This window comes from Juglans microcarpa x Juglans regia, chromosome 2D (assembly GCF_004785595.1).
Source record: "Juglans microcarpa x Juglans regia isolate MS1-56 chromosome 2D, Jm3101_v1.0, whole genome shotgun sequence".
NCBI lineage: Eukaryota > Viridiplantae > Streptophyta > Magnoliopsida > Fagales > Juglandaceae > Juglans > Juglans microcarpa x Juglans regia.
The window spans coordinates 15,082,252-15,099,982 of record NC_054596.1 but is presented as its reverse complement, the minus strand read 5'-3'; the positions used below and the strand labels follow the sequence as shown (position 1 = coordinate 15,099,982).

Sequence of the window (17,731 nt, the reverse complement as noted above, 5' to 3'; positions counted from 1 at the left end):
GAAATCACACCACATTAATGGTACTACTCTCCAGACTCTACGCCATATTAATAGCATCACCCCAGGAGCCACACCACATTAAATGATTATGACAAGACAAACAGTTGAAGTGACATGAACTTCCTGAGGCAAGGTATGGATTGTCCCCATTCAAAAACCTAGTATAAAACTTAACATCTAGGTATATAGACCTTTCTTTGACTCCTTTAAACTCTAGCACAAATTATTAAAGAGATATACTAACTTAAGCATCAGAGACTCCCTTCCTCCACCACGGTTCCCCTCTCCCTATGTTTTTTTTAAGTGTGCAAATTCGAAAACCAAAACCTAAGTTGATAGAACTCAACCCAAAGATGTACAAAACAGAATAACAGATCCCATAACTTTTATTTTTTTATTATTGGGTTCGTCTTCTAGGCTCTAGCTTATATGAAGATTGTTGATTGAGGTGGAAATATAAAGATTGGAAGAGCCCACTTACAAAACAACGAAAAAGAAATAAAAGAGTTTGGAGCCTATGACAGAGGCCCAAAGCTCAAGTTTTACGCTAGTGTTATATTTCCCCATTCGGCATTGCCGCATCGGAACTTGGAAGTCCATCAATCCCTGGTCCTGGTCCGTAAGATAAAATTACATGAGTAATATTAGATATAATAATTAATTATATAAGTGTTGTGCATTTTTTAAAATAAAATAAAATAATTATTAAAAAATTAATTTTTTTAAATAGATCATATATATATATGAGAAAATATATTTGCAATCGTGAATTGTACAACCATCGCATAATTGCTTTGAAAAAAATGAATAAATTATAGGGCACACATAAAAAAATTAATTTTTTAATAGTAGATCATACTCTTTTTCACAACGATTATGTAGCGTTCATGCACTTTACAGTTGTATGTAAATTACTCATATATATATATATTCATTCTTTTTAAAAAAATGGGCAACTACCGGAAATATCATATTCTCATATTCCTCTCGCAGCCTCCCGCACTCCAGTTTACTTGGACTCCAACACTACTCCCATCGTCAAAAAATAAAATATAGATCATATATATATGAGAAAATATATTTGCAATCATGAATTATACAACCGTCGCATAATTACTTTGAAAAAAACACATAAATTATAGGACACACATAAAAAAATTAATTTTTTAATAGTAGATCATACTCTTTTTCATAACGATTATGTAGCGTTCACGCACTTTACAGTTGTATGTAAATTACTCATATATATATTCATTTTTTTTTTAAAAAAGGGCAACTACCGAAAATATCATATTCTCATATTCCTTTTGCATCCTCCCGCACTCCAGTTTACTTGGACTCCATCACTATTCCCATCGTCAAAAAATAAAAATTCTCCTTTTAATTTCTTCAAATTTTTTTTTTCTATACGGAAAAAATAGTATCGACTCATTTCATTCAAAAAATAAGGCATATATATATAGAGGATTGACGTTAATGTAAAATAATCACTTGTCTTAAATTGATAGGTACAAGTAAATCATCACTTCGAACGTTTAGTGCGAAATACAACATTCCTTCGACAGTTATTTTGGAGGTGCTTGAACGTCGTGAGTCTGATGTCGACGTTAACGGGATGGCGGGCCTTGTGGCTCTCTATCCCCTTATGTTCACGAATAGGCTCCGGCTTTCCTTTTGCTGCTCCATCCGCGACGTCCTCCACTTCCTGGGTTGGCCCCTACACAACTTCATCCAAATGCATGGTGCCTCCTGGTGGCCAGTTGCATTATCTATTGGAAGGTGCTCAGCACTGGTTCAGAGGAATATCTTGACTTAACTGCTCGAGAGTTTCTATCTGTGTATCAGGCGCTACGACTGGACTGGAGCCTGTGCAGCTTCCAGGCGCGTTCACCCGGAGGCATATTGCTAGCCTTGAGTTGTGCCAAGTTCATATCAAGGACTGGTCTCAAAAATTCTTTTTTTGTCTCTGCGTACTTGTGCTTGTAACTTCGTTTCATTTTACTCCCTTTCTGCTTTGCTCGGAACCCTTGTTTTTGCGTGATGAGCCCTACCTTGTGTCCGCCTGGCTGTGAAAGGGCAGAGCTAGGGAGGCTCTGACCCTTAGCCAATGTATCGGGGCCAGTCCAGAGACTGAGTTTGTAGCACGAAGGTCGGCAAGTCAAGAGACTTGTGTTCCGACAGACTGTTGTTAGGGTAGTGCTCGAGATGTTTTGGCCCTTAGCCTTTACTCTGCGGCTAGTCCAGGGACTGGGCTTGTAGCACAAAGGTCGGCAAGTCAAGAGACCTGTGTTCCGATTGGCTGTTGTTGGGGCAGAGCTCGGGATTCTTTGACCTTTAGCCAATGCATCACAACCAATCAAAAGACTGAGCGTTTAGCACAAAGGTCGGCAAGTCAAGAGACTTGTGTTCTGACTGGCTGTTGTTAGGGTAGAGCTCGGGATGCTCTGGCCCTTAGCCTTTACTCTGCAGCCAGTCCAGGGACTGAGCTTATATCATGAAGGTCGGCAAGTCAAGAGACTTGTGTTCCGACTGACTGTTGTTGGAGTAGAGCTTGGGATGCTCTGGCCCTTAGCCTTTACTCTGCGACTAGTGTAGCACAAGTCAATAGACTTGTGTTTTGATTAGCTGTTGTTGGGACAGAGCTCGGCTTGGACAACTCCACGTTGTTGGGCTTGGACCTGGTTCCTGCTAAGAAGGAGAATTTAATTTTTATTTTTTTTTTTGGGGGGGGGGGGGGGGAAGGGGCTATGGTACTTCTGACGCTCAAGTTAGTTCCAGTACAAGAGATGAAGAAAGTAAATATTGAAAGAGAATGAGAGTTGAAGTATATCAAAGAGTGAGTAACCCTATTCTCGGCTAAGAGAGAGGGTATTTATACTTGGTCGGGGCTCACCTTGAGGTGATGGTGACTGGTATGATCGGGTGTCCCTGCCAGTTTCCTATTTTCCTGCAATCCTACTAGGTCTGACCATAGTTGTTGCTGACACCCAAGAGGCATGCTGTAGCGTGCCAACTCCCGGGACACATTGACTGTGGCGTGGCCCCTGCTATGGCGTGCCTGGTCCCGCTCTATTAAATGCGGCATGGTCTTGGTCAGGCACGTTCGTCCTCCTGTGCAGTCTGGACAGCAGATTCAGGGACAAGGGATGTCACTAACGGGTTATGGTGTCAGGCTGTCCTACTCACCTCTTGTCCTTTTGTCGGTGTACCCTGCCCTGTCCTTTTCCTCTTGGGCCAATCCGGCTCAGTCCAAGCCTCATTCGTGGGCCTGGGCCCGAACCTCATCCTTGGCCCGACCTCTAGAGATTTCTCCCCTCGCACATCCCTTATCTAAAAAACTTAAATTAATGAAAAGATATAAATTTTATTATTTATTTTATATCTTACTAATAAAAAAAAGTCGGATGCTCAGGTATTTGTTATCTCCTAAAGGGTCAAAGTGAAATAGAATGATGAATAGTAAATCTTCTGGCCGGTCCATCCATTAAATTTCAAATAATAGCGATGAATGAAAATAGGCTTTCCCATTTTAGCTTCCATGTTTCAGCACATCATATGATAACGTACGGAAATAAAATCATCCCGCGTAACCCTTCCCCTCTCCCCTGTCTCCAAAGCTCCTCATCTCAAACGAAACCTCTCCAGCATAACCCTTCCTCTCTCCCCCTTCTCCAGATCATCTCGCATGAAAACCAAAGCCAATTATTAGACGAGAAAACCAAAAGAAGGACACGAATGAAGAAATAAATGAAGGGGAAGATGACAACTTAGCGAATTGAAGATGCCAGTAGAAATACTTGCTGATCTTCTCTAAAATTGTTGTGCTGATCTTAGGGAAAGTCACTTCCCCATGCTACATTTCCGCAAAGCTCCCTATCAGAAATTACAAAATAGATAGACCCACTTCGTCAGGCACGAATCACAAAAAAGTATGTGAGGCAATAGGAATTGTTTTCTCCAAAAATTTTAACTTTAATCATATGAGAAAATCTAAACATAAGCCCCACACTCTGCACGCCACTTAAAAATATGTCATTTTATCTTTTTACCCTCATATTTCATTAATAAAAAAGTAAAATCACATGTTTTAAGTGGTGTGCAAAGTGTGAGACTTCTGTGTAGCACGACTTTAATCATATAATGCAAGATAATGAATTGTCCACCTTAACCCAAGGCAGCCCTAATTGTTTTCACTGCAGAAAGAATTTTAAGAAGGGAAAGGAAAGAGAGAGAGAGAACTGGAGAGGTAAGCATATTGTAGATGGTCTGAGAGACCATGGCAGCTTCCTTATCGATCATGAATTCGAAACCCTCAGCACTGATAAGCTTAACCGTGTCCTTTTTCTTCATCTTCACATGTTCACCTTGCTCTGAATCGTATGCGTCCGATAATTTTGATTTCATCCAAACCCTTCTGGTTTTTGTGTGAAATTGTTGACGTGGCAAACTTCTATGGGAGCAATGGACGGACCATTGCAAAGTGGAACTGTTGTTTCTGACACTCACAGAGGACAATCGAAACCCAACCAACTAACATACTGCTCATCAAGTTTTCAATTCGTTTGGATAGTGAGATGAGATCGTTTTAGATGAGTTGAATAAAATATTGTTAGAATATTATTATTTAATATTATTATTATTTTGAGATTTGAAAAAATTGAATTGTTTATTATATTTTGTATGAAAATTTGAGAAAATTATAATTATGAGATGAGATGAGATGAGATAGATTGAGAGTGTTTCTATATCCAAATAAGACTTACTCAGTACATTGAGCGGATTGAAGCCAAGTCCACAGCACAACGTGGGACACGTCAAAGTGGCTCATAGCAAGCAACCCAGTCCTACGTACAAAAGAACTTTTTTTATTTTTTTTAAGTATCGGAAACCTCTCCAAGGCAGGAGCCTTTAAACCCACCCCTGCAGAGTAAATTTTGATCCCGTGCATTGCACTCTCAGAAGTTTCCATACACGAAATTGGCTAAATCACTGACTTTTCACTAGGAAGTGTGGCTCCAAAAAATTGTTTGCATCTATGAGGTGTTGACTCTTAGACTTTGAAGGGAGTGATATCCCAAGACCAAAATTTTCACCACTTGGGCCAACCCCTTAGTTAAACAAAGGAAAGGTAAATTTGGATATAAAAAAAATAGTGAAATTGTTGAGAATATTTTATAATAATTGCGTTTTTAAACTTGGATAATGATAGACCTGTTATTTTCTACCACATGTTTACTACTTTATAGTGTATTTAAAACTTTTTATTATTATTATTTTATGTATTTTTTTAACATCCTTAATTATTAAGAAAAAATTAAAAAATATACAATTTTACTAATAGTTACTCTCTTAACCATTAAATAAAAAAATAGAAAATAAAATTAAAAATATAAAAAAAATAGTAAATAAATGATAAGAAGTAGTAAGCCTAACATTATAACATACATGAGAGAGATGTCTTCCTCCTCCTCCACCTTCTAATGCTATTTGTTTTCAGGAAATTTCTCAACTCATTTTATTTCATTTTATCTAATCAATCATTATAATTTTTCTAAATTTTTATATAAAGTAAAATAAATAATTTAAAATTTTTAAATCTTAAAATAAAACTAATATTAAAAAAATATATTTTAATAATTTTTTATTTAATTTTTTAATTTTAATTTCATCTCAATTGATCTCATGAGATGTACGAATATAAACGAGGCATAATAGTAGTAAACCCGTGACTCCATGCTCTTGCCTTTGGATTGACTTTTTTCCTCTCCTTGTCTCCGTATTAACGTTGTTTTGTCTTTGTTACAGCTAGTCCCAACGTCCAGACAAATCTCGTACGTACCATAAATATTTCACGCAAGATTATTGGACTGGGGTGGCTCTAAATGTTTGTTTTTGTTTTTGTTTTTATTTTTAAATTCATAATATTATTAAAAAAATATTTTCTTAATAATTAAAAAAAAAAAATCCATCTGGATCCCCAACAGGAGGACTAGCATTTTCCTATTGGACTGGTTTTGCCCTTCTCATTTTGGGTGATGCCCCCACATTGCCTTGCCCGGCCCAAGTGCAATGTCATGAAGTTATTACATGATCGGTTCTACTAGTAAATGCATCTCTCAATCTATGGTGGCCGAACTGCCCCTAATTCTGATGACACCCAACTACCTATACTTAAAATGTTGCTATAACATTAAACTCTTGCAAAGATATCTCAAACTCCACTGATATGACTACCTAACACTTCTAAAAAGCTGAGGGAAATTTATCTGACGATATCTCATCGTGTCAAATCAAAATTATTGAGTGAGTGTGATTTGAGTGGCATTATCATGCTATGGTAGTGTAATCTCTTTAATTATGAGGAATGCGTAATTATAAATTTTTTAAAAATATTTTTCATCATTTACTTAATTTTTATTTTATTTTATTATCTTTTGACGTGTCATTAAATTAAATGATAAGACGAAAATAATAAATAATATTTAAATATTATATAAAGATACAATAAAATTATAATAATTAAAAGTATAATAAATAATATTATTCTAAACCTTCTAACTATTATATTGTTATTCGATATCAAATAATTGATGATTCGAGAGGAAAGCAAAAATAAAAAGTAATATTTTATTCATGATAACGAAGCTGGAGGATAAGATAAGAGAAGGTAAAGGAGTCATTGTATGAGAAGGGGAGGCCAGTTTGGTCACGGCGTGATGGAAGTATTTCGTCACGTCGTCGATGTCCTAAATTCCAATTCCTAATCAGCAGCTTTTCTTGCCTATTAAAAAAGAAAAAGAAAAAGCCCTTCTTGCACGTAACGTTCATCTCTCTCTCTCTCTCTCTCGTCTTAATCTGAAATAAAAGGCTGTCTCCAATGACCGAACCCACGGCTACACACAGTCTCCCTGCAGATTTCTACGCAATGGCTGCGATTCCGTTCGATGAGGTAAAGTTTTTTATTCGAGTTTCGAAATTTAAGCTACTTGTGAGTCACAATTTCCAACCATTTCAACCTCTGGATCTCTGATTTCAGCTACATTTCCAGTTTACTTCTCTCGTTTTTCACTATTCATTCCGAGTTCAACTGCTCGCTGTCCAAACTACACTGCAAGGTTTATTTGCCAAGACCTTGAAAAAGGAAAAGTTAAACCAAAACGAAATCAGAATTTTGAGTTTTCACTCATTTGACTTCTTCATTACTGAAACTTAGAGAGGAAAAAAAAAAAAAAATTAGTCACTCATTTTCCACAGCTACCAGTAGCATACATCTAAAAATTAATTTTATTATTTATTTTTTGTACTAAGAACTGAATTTTGTGACTGCATGTTATGTATGCATTTCTCTTTTAATTTCGTCAAATTAAAATGTGGAATTGACATGGTCTACTTCTCCAATTATGCTCTAATCCAGTGCATTAACAAGTAATTTTTCTTCTGGACTTGAATCGGCATGTTAAACTTCGAATTTTGTGTGCCAAAGGCTTCTGTTTGTATATACTGAACTACTGTCAACCCCAAGGGGTGGCGTAGTGATCTAGGGCGAGCTGTATAAATTAGACGTTATGGGTTTGAAACTCGGCATCCACACTCTTGAGGTCATTGGAATGAGAGAATATTCTCTTAAATTATCGCTGTGTACTTGCGAGAAACTCCTTGGCAAGGGTCTAAGACCCCCTGAATTAGCCAGGACTTTGTTTAGAACACCCTATGCCAATAAAAAAAATAATTGAACTAATGTCAAGCTTTTGCAATCCGATGCTGAAGATGAATGGTTATTGTCACTAAAACTTGATCACTATTGTGTTGCTAAAACGCTCTAAACTTATATCTACTAAGGCTTGCTGATTCAATGGACTTGATCTTCTCTTCATGTGGTGCAAGAATGAGAATTTTGACTCGAAACCGCTAATGATTGCCTGAAGTTTTCTATTTTGCATTGAGAATTCTGTTAGTCGGGAGGATTTTCCAGATGTCTCTTAGGCTTTTCCTATTGGCAAGACAGTGCTCTGGTTATTATCTAGCTTTGTAGGAAAATTGTTCCTTTGTGCTGTCACAAATATAGAGGAAGTCCAATTTTATGGTGCTTTCTTTGGATACCAAAATGTCCTACCTCCAGTGGAACCACAACCTTTGTATCTGTAATAAGATGGAATGACCATATAAACTCTTAGCCAAATACTAACTTTCCCACTGTGATGACGGCATTTTGATTTTAATGATTGTGGTACCGTATATAAGTTGTATATAAGTCACGTATATTAATTAGAGTTTCTTTTTCATGCATGACTCTGACACGTACTTATTTGCAGTGCCAACAGAACGTCAAGGGCATCCTGGATGGAAGTTGCAGCCCACCTGTCAGCTGTCCATGTATCAAACTACTAGAGCCAAGTATTGATGAGATCAGCCAGCACTGTTCTATAGGTAATTGCACGTAATCAGTTTCCCAGTGAAGTACTAGCATCTTTGCTGTTTTTGTTTTGATATGTATCTTTAATGGTTATCTTAACAATTCATTGCAGACATTCTGCCAATTCTTCTCGAGGGGCCTTCATTTCCAGAAAGATTTCACAGTTCACATGTAAGTTTCCCACATCAATGTTGTGGTTCTGGGAGTTTGGTGCTTAAAAATGATTGAATTTTCATTCAGAAGCACATTTTTATGAATTCATTGCTTCTTATAGCAAATTTTTGAAAACTGAGTATGTCTGATTTGGCGTTTCACAAATAAAAAAAGAAGTTAATTTGGCATTTCACTCAAACATCATATGCAAGAAGGTTCTTGAAGGATGCTAGACCAAGCTGTTATAACATTTTAGCGAATCCTGAATAATGTGTTTAAATTTATTCTTTTGCTTTTAGTAAGGGATGATAAGAAGACCCTCCTGGGCAATGAAATTTTACATGGATTATGCTATAGTTACTTTTGCTACAGTCATCTTTCTTGATTGTAGATTTTCAGTTCTTATCACTCTTAAATTATCTTTCTAGTCAAAGAGTTTGTGGACACAGCCCATGAGCCCCCTTGGTTCCATTTCTTTTGTTCTTACCACTGTATGTTTAATTTAAAACCAAAATGAGCATTTGGAAATGATTTAAGATATGCTGTTTAGATTTGAGTCCCTCATTCTTGCAGGGCCAAGACTTCTACAGCATTTCAGTGTTGTCCAATGAAGGCAACGATCCACAATGTGCTTCAGAGTTGGCATTTCTAAGCTTCTTGGAAGTTGCTAACCCATCAAATGATCAGATGTGCTTGGATGCACAATTGAATTGCCAGAATTGCATTGACTTTCAAATGAACAGTGCTGATGCTATTCCCCCCTGCATTGTTGACATAAATATTGAAAAGGAAAGTTCAAAAACACCCAAATCTACTGATGAAACTGTTGAAAGTTTGAAAAGTGAGGGTGTGCTGACTGTAAGTTTTTATCTGCTCATCTGCTTTTCGTATAGCCTTTAGATGATGTAAAATAGCATATGTTAATATCAGACCAACAATAGCAGATATGTAAAGAAATTTCAGAACGTAAAAGCATTTGATTTTTAATTAATTAGTTTCTCTTTCATTTTTGGGCAACTGTTTTCCTATCTCTAATGTTTGTACTTAATGGCTTAAAGCATTTGCAGAAGGTGTTGTGGAGACAGGCAAGCCTTAAGATAGGTGGAAAAATTGTGCAACTTTTGACAAATAATTCAAGAGGTATATGAGCATTTATGACCATTCATTTACTCTCTTCTTTGTGATATTTTTCATTGTATTCATCTTTGAACCTCTTATGTGGTGCTTTACTAAATCTGTACATATTTAAATCAAAGAATGATAAAAACCTTTCTTAAAAGAAGATAACTTCATATTAGGTTCATTTTCCACAGAATAATGAGCTGGTTGTGCACAAACATGAACATACCACTGAGACATACTAAAACCTCCATGAGATTTGGTTGACCACCTTTTTCAAAAGAAGATAACTTCATATTAGGTTTATATTCTGCAGAATGGTGAGCTGGTAGTGCACAAACATGAACATAATAGCACTGAGACACACTAAAAATTCCAATATTGACCGAACTTGAAGATAGAATTATTGGTCATGACCCCTTTGCTTTGTATCACTAATCAGATTGGAACCCTTCATACTAATATAGCTCACTAATCAGATTGGATGTATTGAATCTTTCATTGTTTCTCATCTCAAAATTAAGTCAACTTCCTTGTAGGGCACATATATTTCATATTCTGTTGATTTTCTCTACAATTTCTGTTACATTGTTACTCTGAAGCATGTGCTAATTATTTTAGTTTTTAATACACATATATTTAACTTCTCACATGAGTTCTCAAACACTTACCGAATTCTTTAACTGGTTTAACATCTAGGCACTTAATTTTTCTCTCAACTGTCATCTCTAACAGATAAATCAGGGAATGAAAGGACCCATGATACTTCAAATAATCGATGGAGGAAATATAAACGTGCCACCTCATTTGATTCAAGAAAGATCGTTCTCCTATTTTCAATCTTGTAAGCTCCAGATCCACAAGGAATTGAATGTAGTTAAAAGTTTGTCTCATACATTAAGTAATCTCCCTAATATGAGTAATATTAGCTTCCTGACAACATTTCCAAATAAAAAAAATTATAAATATAAAAATCCTGCTAACATCTTAAAAAGATCCCACCAGTTATAGAATAATCTGGATTTTCATTATTCTGTTCACAATATTACTGGTACTATAAATATATGGCAGTATTAAATCAATAATTGACTTGATCAAAAAAATGCATTGGTGGGTTATATAAAATGTAGTGGTGGAACTGTAATTAACATGACATTTAGTAGCGACAGTAGTGTTCTCCACTAAGATCTGGTTTGAGCCCCCAGAGCGTTTCATTTTAATGTTAATAATCAACCTTTTATGTTCCAGAATAATCATGATGATTCCTTCTGAACTTTAAACTCTTAGAGATGCTTGTCTTAAAATTAGTACCAAAGCATAAATTGTAGTTTTACATGTGCACGGATCGGTGGCCTGCTGCTGAAATTTTACAAGAGTTACCGAGTTAGCAAAGGGTGACCATATTTTATTACGGATTGATCATCAAGGAGCATAATATTAGAGGACACTGTATGTAAAATAGAATGTGGATTCCTGTAAGGTGAAGAAGAATAGGCTGCAAGGAAGACATGAAAATCTAAAGTTATTTTTTAAAAATATTGTGCTGCAGCCTTTAGTTATTGGGGCTAGGCTTATTAGTCAAGTTGAGAGAAACTCAACCTTTTTTTTTTTTTTCCCTCTCCCTTTTGTTCTATATTACCTTCCATTTTCCGCTTTGTTGAGTTGTCATCATATTGTTTAAATTATAGTAACTCACTTATAGGATCATATTCCATTGAACACTTGCGACTTTGAACATGCGAATGACTCATCACTTAGAAATTATAGGATCACATTCTGTTATCACCAGTAATCTGGCAAGTGGGCCCCTATGGTTTGAAACCTTACACTCGGTCACACATTCTGTAACTAAAGGTCATACCTGCTTACAAAACGAGAAGACAAACTTGAACTTCTATGGTTTAAGGTTGAGATGTTCTTTGTACAGAAGGGTTTTTTGGGTTGATGGAGCACTTTCCAAGTAACTTGATGCATTCTTCGAACTAAATACTAACAATTTAGCAGTTACTGTAAAGGTTGTCAATTACTCTAAATGCCTCGTCTATATTTATCCGTTCTCTGTTTTTTCTTGTACTGACCATTTGACTCAACCATGTGCTTCTGTTTTTTGTCCTAGATCAAGTTTGGGAACATTGGTGCTGATATATCTAACGTTGAAAGTTAGGCAGAATGGTGATGCTTATGCTCGTGTCTGAAGGTCTTGCCTTCCTCTGCTTCCAATTCATGCTTCATCTTGCTCTTCTTTATAAACTTCTCTTGAGAAGTTATCATTGGAGTTCCCTTTCTCCTATTGTTCATATAAATGTTTTTGAGTGTTCTCTGTACATAGTATCATTCACATTTCTACTAGATTTTTTGTGATATCTGACTATTTACGGGCTTATCGCAATCTTTATATTTTTCGCATCTTTGGAGCTCCCTTCTTCCTAATCTTACCAATTTCATGTGCTAACCAGGTAACTCCCAATAGTCATTCTCAATCTTCATATCTAGTTAGTGTTGCCAGTTTCAACAGAAACCTTCATATATCTATAAGGTGATCTCTAAAAAGAAAAGTCATTGTTCTCCAGCCAGTCCTAGAATAAGTGATGAAAAGAAAATCTTCTGTAATAAATGAAACTCTGAATACAGTTTACAGACACTAACAACATGATTACTGCAGAAAAAAAATGGTAATGGTAACGAAGATTCTCAAAATGATCAAATCTGGTAATTTAGAACAGAGCCTTTTCTACCTTTGTTCCCTGAACACTAAGAAACAACCTGATGGTACGTAGAACACAAAGCATCATATCTGCTGCTACTTTATCTTGCCGTAGATGTATCTCTCTCTTTGAATCTCCATGTCCTAATTGCCTCTCTCTGTCTTTATCTTCTGAAACAATTACATTTCCCTAGCATGCGCAACCTCCCCCTGCTGCTCTGTTTGGGATGAATTAACAGTGGGCTTCAGATTTACGTCGACCATGTCTTCCTGTTTTGTGGAAGAAAGGGTTTCCATCCCTGGCAAGGCAGCAGCAATCTTACGGAAGAGAGGCTGCAATAATAAATTACTGAAGTTCAGAGGAGATAATGCATAGTTGAAAGGATATATAGTAGATATATTAGTCCATACGGACTTAAAAATTTCCCACTAGGAAAAAGATTTGGAGTAATTAAGGATCTTTTCCCCTTAATCTTTCACCTTGATGTTGAATCCTACTTTTGCACTGGTTTCTATAAAAATGACTCCAAACTCCCGAGACTTGGCATCTCCTTCCTCTATTGAAACTTGCCTGTTCGAATCACCACAGAACAACATAATCAGACCAACTTTTTTGGAAACAGAATTACCGTGGCAAAAGTAACTTTCTAACATTAGAAAATATGTGACTTATTTTTATTAGCAAATAAGTTAATAACCAGATTATCTTCCTAAAAGGTTCCAACATAACAGAACAGGAAATGTACGAATGATACCAAAATTGGGTTCATTAAGCTCTTTATGATAAATGTGATAGTACGACATACAGAAGATAACCTGATACCATCTTGCAAAGAAAGTTTTTTGAAGTCTAATAGAATTATAGAACCAAGTGGAGAAATAGGTCAATGTCACCTACTATGATAAAAATTGAGACATGAAGACCAGAAAAAGATATTAAATTTGTTAATTCCTCACCTTTTATCAACAAGATCGGTCTTGTTCCCAACAAGGACGATGATGACATCACTTCCCCGTTCTGTACGTACCTCTTCAATCCACTTACTAGTATTCAGGAATGATAGCCTATCTGCATGTTGATGGCTAAGTCAGGAAATCATAAGCTATATTTTTCAATGCATAGCATGTTTGGGAGAAGATTAGAAACACAATCACTTGATCCCATGGTGTTTCATGCAGGGTAAGTTACGTAACGAGACAAGATCTACCTTGCTAGACATAGACGAGAGATATAGGCACATGAAAATCTTGAAACATAAAATGTCAACATTTTACAAAACGTGGACAAACATATTTGTTTACCACCAAAAAGTCCAAGTCGTGGAGAAAAAAGTTTCTACTTATCCTTGTGAAATGAATTCAAATTGACACAGGAAACTTGCAAGGAGTATTAAGAAGGAAACCTAAAAAAGCCAGCAAATTCTTTTGAGCTGGACCAACTACTCACTTGCTACATCATAGACAATTACAGCAACGGAGGAATCTCTGATGTAGCTTGGAATGAGACTCCTGAATCTTTCTTGCCCAGCAGTATCCCTGTGCAGTTGAATATAATATTACACTGATAAAACTAAAATATTTGTAGATACATAACGCATACATAGAAGGATTGGAAAAACAATAATACTGCGACACCATAATCAGCTAGTAGACAGTCTACAAACAAATGTTAATCACAAATGTATAAAGCATGCATAATGAACTTTGCTTGGCAACTCTGAGTCTCTGACCACCATGTTTATTATGCCAACGAAAACCTTTAAATTGGAAAATGTTTTTAAAACTGAAATATTATTGAGAGAGAATATTCATAAATGATAGTAAAAATAATCTTGGTATCACCCTCATCGGATAGTAAAAATGAGAGAGAATATTTTTATAAATGATGGTTTTTATAAGGATTTGAAGGGTCAAGATATAACAAGTGGTTATACTACACGGGTCAGCATAAAAATCAACTTGCTTATAAAAACTAGAAGAACTGGGGATACATCCTACCAAAGCTGCAAACGAACTGTCCGATCTTCAAGGTACATTGTTTTCGACAAAAAATCAATTCCAATGGTGGCCTGCAATTTATATATAGCCGAACATTAGGGAAAAGCTTGTTACTATGGAAGTTTAACATGCTCCATAGAAGCTAATTGTGTGTAATCAGCTCTACATTAGGGGAAACATTGGCTGAAACCTCGTTTAGATTACCAATGCAAAACTTTGTGCTCGGTTGTCTTTTATCTTTTTAGCAGTAGCAACTAAATACGATTTATATTAATCCAACGAGAACACAAATCAGCATTGAAAATTTGACAACAAAGAACATGCTTATCTCTTTGTTTTCCCTGAAAGCCAAAATCGGTACAACTAATTACACCAGACGATCTGATAAACGGTCAACTTTAGTTCAACTAAACTCAGCATAAATACCTTTTAAAGGGGAAAAAAAAAAAATGGAAGAAGGCAACAACTATAATAAATCCCTCAAAGGACAGAAAAATTGTCAAGACATTAAAAAAAAACCCGACAAACAATGGTTAACAGCCAAAGATAGTTTTTATGCACACATTCCATACACATACCTTCAATCGCATTAAATTTTATTCAGAACTAGTACGACAAGAACAAATCATTGCTAGCATGCAGGACCAATCTCAAAATGCCATTACTCTCAAACTAATCAATCATAATAAGCCGCAATTTCTAACATGACTGAGAATTCGATAAACAGCGTTGAAAACAGAGAACAGAGATCAAGAACCGAATGAAATCATCCTTCCAACTATATAGACCATCAAATGAAGACATAGGGGCTTGAACGGAAAAGAGAGGAAAATAGAGAGGAAGAGGTATGATCGGAACCTGATAGGTCGTATCGAATTTGTCGTACATGAAGCGGGTGATGATGCTGGTTTTGCCGACGGATTGATCGCCCAAAAAAACGAGCTTGTATTTGGCGAGAGGGGACACCGTCGCCATTTCTCAGCTCTAATTGTGAGAAAAGTGAAGGCGATGGAAAGATTGGTCAGATCTGAATCTCAGAAATTCTCTGAAAATTTGGAGAGAGAGAGAGAGAGAAGAAACGAGGAATGTTTTGAGTTTGAGTTTAATCTATTTATATGCATACTCGGGAGCAGAAACCGCCAACCACGACGAAGACGGCAAAAGGTCAAATCTCCTCATATGTCCAAATTTGCCCCTATATTTTTTTTTCTTTTTACTTTTTTATAACATAATATTATAATTGAAAAATAAAATAATTAATCATTGAAAAATAATTTGGTTGTGTAATAGATTCACAATCTAACGTAACTTGACGTGAAATACTAATTTGTAAAATTATTTTTATAATAAACTAGATCTAATGAATATATAAATTTATATCAATTTATAAATATACTGTTATAATTTTTTTTTTTTTTTTAATTATAGCACTTCTACCATTCTACGGTTATATGTCAATTTGTGAAATATAGGTTAATTGAATCCTGCTTATATTTGTAATGCGTATGGATCCGGGATGGATCAGCATTCAGCACTATACAATTGGAATAAACAACCTTTAAACCAAGTGCCTATAATCAAAGTAACTTATTTTTTTTAAGCAGAGGTACGGTATTCTCAATCTGATTGTTAATCCACCATTTTAGAGAAAGGATACTGTATACAAGAAAAAATTCTGGTTCGATTTTCTCTTCTCATTTCATTCCAACCGCTTCTTCTTTTTCATGATAAAATGTGGCAAAAGATAATCTTTTGTTGCATCTGTGTGGATTACTTTGGATTATTAGTTAATTACGTTAATTTGCTTATTTTTATTGTTTTTGGTTGGCTAATGGTTCTTCTCTTGATCTTCTTGTCCGTCCAGAATGGATCAGTGTCGCCGTGTCAGTAGACTTTAACCCTCGAACTGTAAAACAAAGAATAATACTATGTATAAGTTTTCAATGAAATGATATTTACAGTCGTAGAGTATGTAAGTACTGTGTTATTTTTTTTCAGAAAATAAATAAATACGAGATCCACATAAAAAGAAATTAATTTTTAATAGTAAATCTCACTATTTTTCAAAACGATTGCACAATATTTACATACTCTACGATTGTATGCAACATTACTCAAGTTTTAAATTTAAAATTTTGTATAAGTTTTTTTATAAAAATAAGAGCCTCATCAAGAAAAATAAATTTTTTACATTTTTTTATGATGTGATTATTTTTTATAAAATATTTGCACAAGACTCGTACGTTCGTGGCTTGTATATATCATTTTCCAAAAGAATAAAACGTTGAATCCCACCCTTGAAAGGCAGACGTGGGGCCGAAGTAGGGCTGAACCCTACCTGCATGAGACGATGCTCGGCTCTAAATTGAGGGAAAGAATCCTTGTGCTTAGGAGGCATGCCCCTTTTCCTACACACTAATATAAAGAAAAATTTTATGAATAAATGATTGCTGATCGGGGTTTGATCCAAAAAGAGATTTGTTTTAATAATAATTTTTTAAAAAAGTGCAAGTTTTAGACCAATAATGCGTGCATGAATTTGTAAACGAATGCATGCACGAGAAAGGTAAATGGGTTAAAAAGAAAAAAAAGAAATGATATTTATAATTATAAAGTGTATATTGTATTTTTTTTTAAAAGAGTAAATATTAAATTTATATTAAAAAATTAATTTTTCAATAATAGATTCTACTATTTTTCAAATGAATGCGTGATACTTACATAACTTATAATCGTATTTAACATAATCAAGGAAAAAAAAATCCCTCAAATTAGCAAATGAAAAAGGAAAATAATGCATCCACCGGGGATGCATCCCGATAAAAGTTATCGATTCTTTTTCTTTTACTTAATTGTTAAGAAAGTGTTTTTAAATGAGTTTGTAAATTTTTTTTTTAAATATTTAAAACGATTTAAAAAATACTTAAAAAAATATACAAAATAAAAAAGTACATTTTACAATTCTTGGTGACCCAAGCAGTCCTCAACGAACAAACCATTCCAATGAGGGTTCTAGGATTTGGGTTGCGTTTAAATGTTGAACTGAGTTGAGTTGAGATGAAAGTTGAAAGTTTAATAAAATATTGTTAGAATATTATTTTTTAATAATAATATTATTATTTTGATATTTGAAAAAATTGAATTATTTATTATATTTTATGTTGAAATTTGAAAAAATTGTAAGAGCATTGGCATTGGATTGGCCATCTCAATCTTTAAAATTTGAAGAATATGTAACTTTTTCACTTTTAACTAATCACTCAAAACTTGAAGTCTACATTAGATTAGTCATCACATTCTCTATAATAATAAAATATTATTATTTTTTCTTATTAATATTTCTT

The 17,731-nt window shown here is 35.0% G+C and overlaps 2 protein-coding genes across 5 annotated transcripts; one reads left to right on the top strand and one right to left on the bottom strand.

Moving 5' to 3' along the window:
* The first annotated feature begins 6,760 nt into the window (after positions 1-6,760).
* LOC121250724 lies at positions 6,761-12,087 on the top strand. Of its 4 annotated transcripts, none has more exons than XM_041149921.1 (7): positions 6,761-6,949; positions 8,313-8,427; positions 8,526-8,584; positions 9,140-9,424; positions 9,625-9,706; positions 10,421-10,529; positions 11,802-12,087. In XM_041149921.1, the coding sequence occupies exons 1-7, from the start codon at positions 6,878-6,880 to the stop codon at positions 11,878-11,880; spliced, it is 801 nt and encodes a 266-aa protein (XP_041005855.1). In that variant the 5' UTR covers positions 6,761-6,877; the 3' UTR covers positions 11,881-12,087. The 4 variants fall into 4 exon arrangements, with proteins under 4 accessions (XP_041005855.1, XP_041005857.1, XP_041005854.1 ...); XM_041149920.1 differs by having other exon boundaries at positions 6,775-6,949; positions 9,634-9,706; XM_041149923.1 differs by lacking the exon at positions 10,421-10,529 and having other exon boundaries at positions 6,774-6,949; positions 9,634-9,706.
* Positions 12,088-12,271: 184 nt separating this feature from the next.
* On the bottom strand, positions 12,272-15,475 carry LOC121250726 (ras-related protein RABH1e). Its single transcript, XM_041149924.1, has 6 exons — positions 15,246-15,475; positions 14,388-14,458; positions 13,837-13,925; positions 13,347-13,458; positions 12,870-12,960; positions 12,272-12,722 (listed from the first exon to the last, which is right to left on the bottom strand). The coding sequence occupies exons 1-6, from the start codon at positions 15,360-15,362 to the stop codon at positions 12,570-12,572; spliced, it is 633 nt and encodes a 210-aa protein (XP_041005858.1). The 5' UTR covers positions 15,363-15,475; the 3' UTR covers positions 12,272-12,569.
* Positions 15,476-17,731: the final 2,256 nt, after the last annotated feature.

Excerpts from the sequence above, each read along its gene's own strand:
- LOC121250724 (XM_041149921.1), top strand. The coding sequence starts at position 6,878 with ATGACCGAACCCACGGCTACACACAGTCTCCCTGCAGATTTCTACGCA. Across the intron at positions 8,428-8,525 it reads CAGCCAGCACTGTTCTATAG|ACATTCTGCCAATTCTTCTC; the intron begins GTAATTGCACGT and ends AATTCATTGCAG. Across the intron at positions 10,530-11,801 it reads GTTCTCCTATTTTCAATCTT|ATCAAGTTTGGGAACATTGG; the intron begins GTAAGCTCCAGA and ends TTTTTGTCCTAG.
- LOC121250726 (XM_041149924.1), bottom strand. The coding sequence starts at position 15,362 with ATGGCGACGGTGTCCCCTCTCGCCAAATACAAGCTCGTTTTTTTGGGC. Across the intron at positions 14,459-15,245 it reads AATTCGATACGACCTATCAG|GCCACCATTGGAATTGATTT; the intron begins GTTCCGATCATA and ends TATAAATTGCAG. Across the intron at positions 13,926-14,387 it reads ACAGTTCGTTTGCAGCTTTG|GGATACTGCTGGGCAAGAAA; the intron begins GTAGGATGTATC and ends TCAACTGCACAG.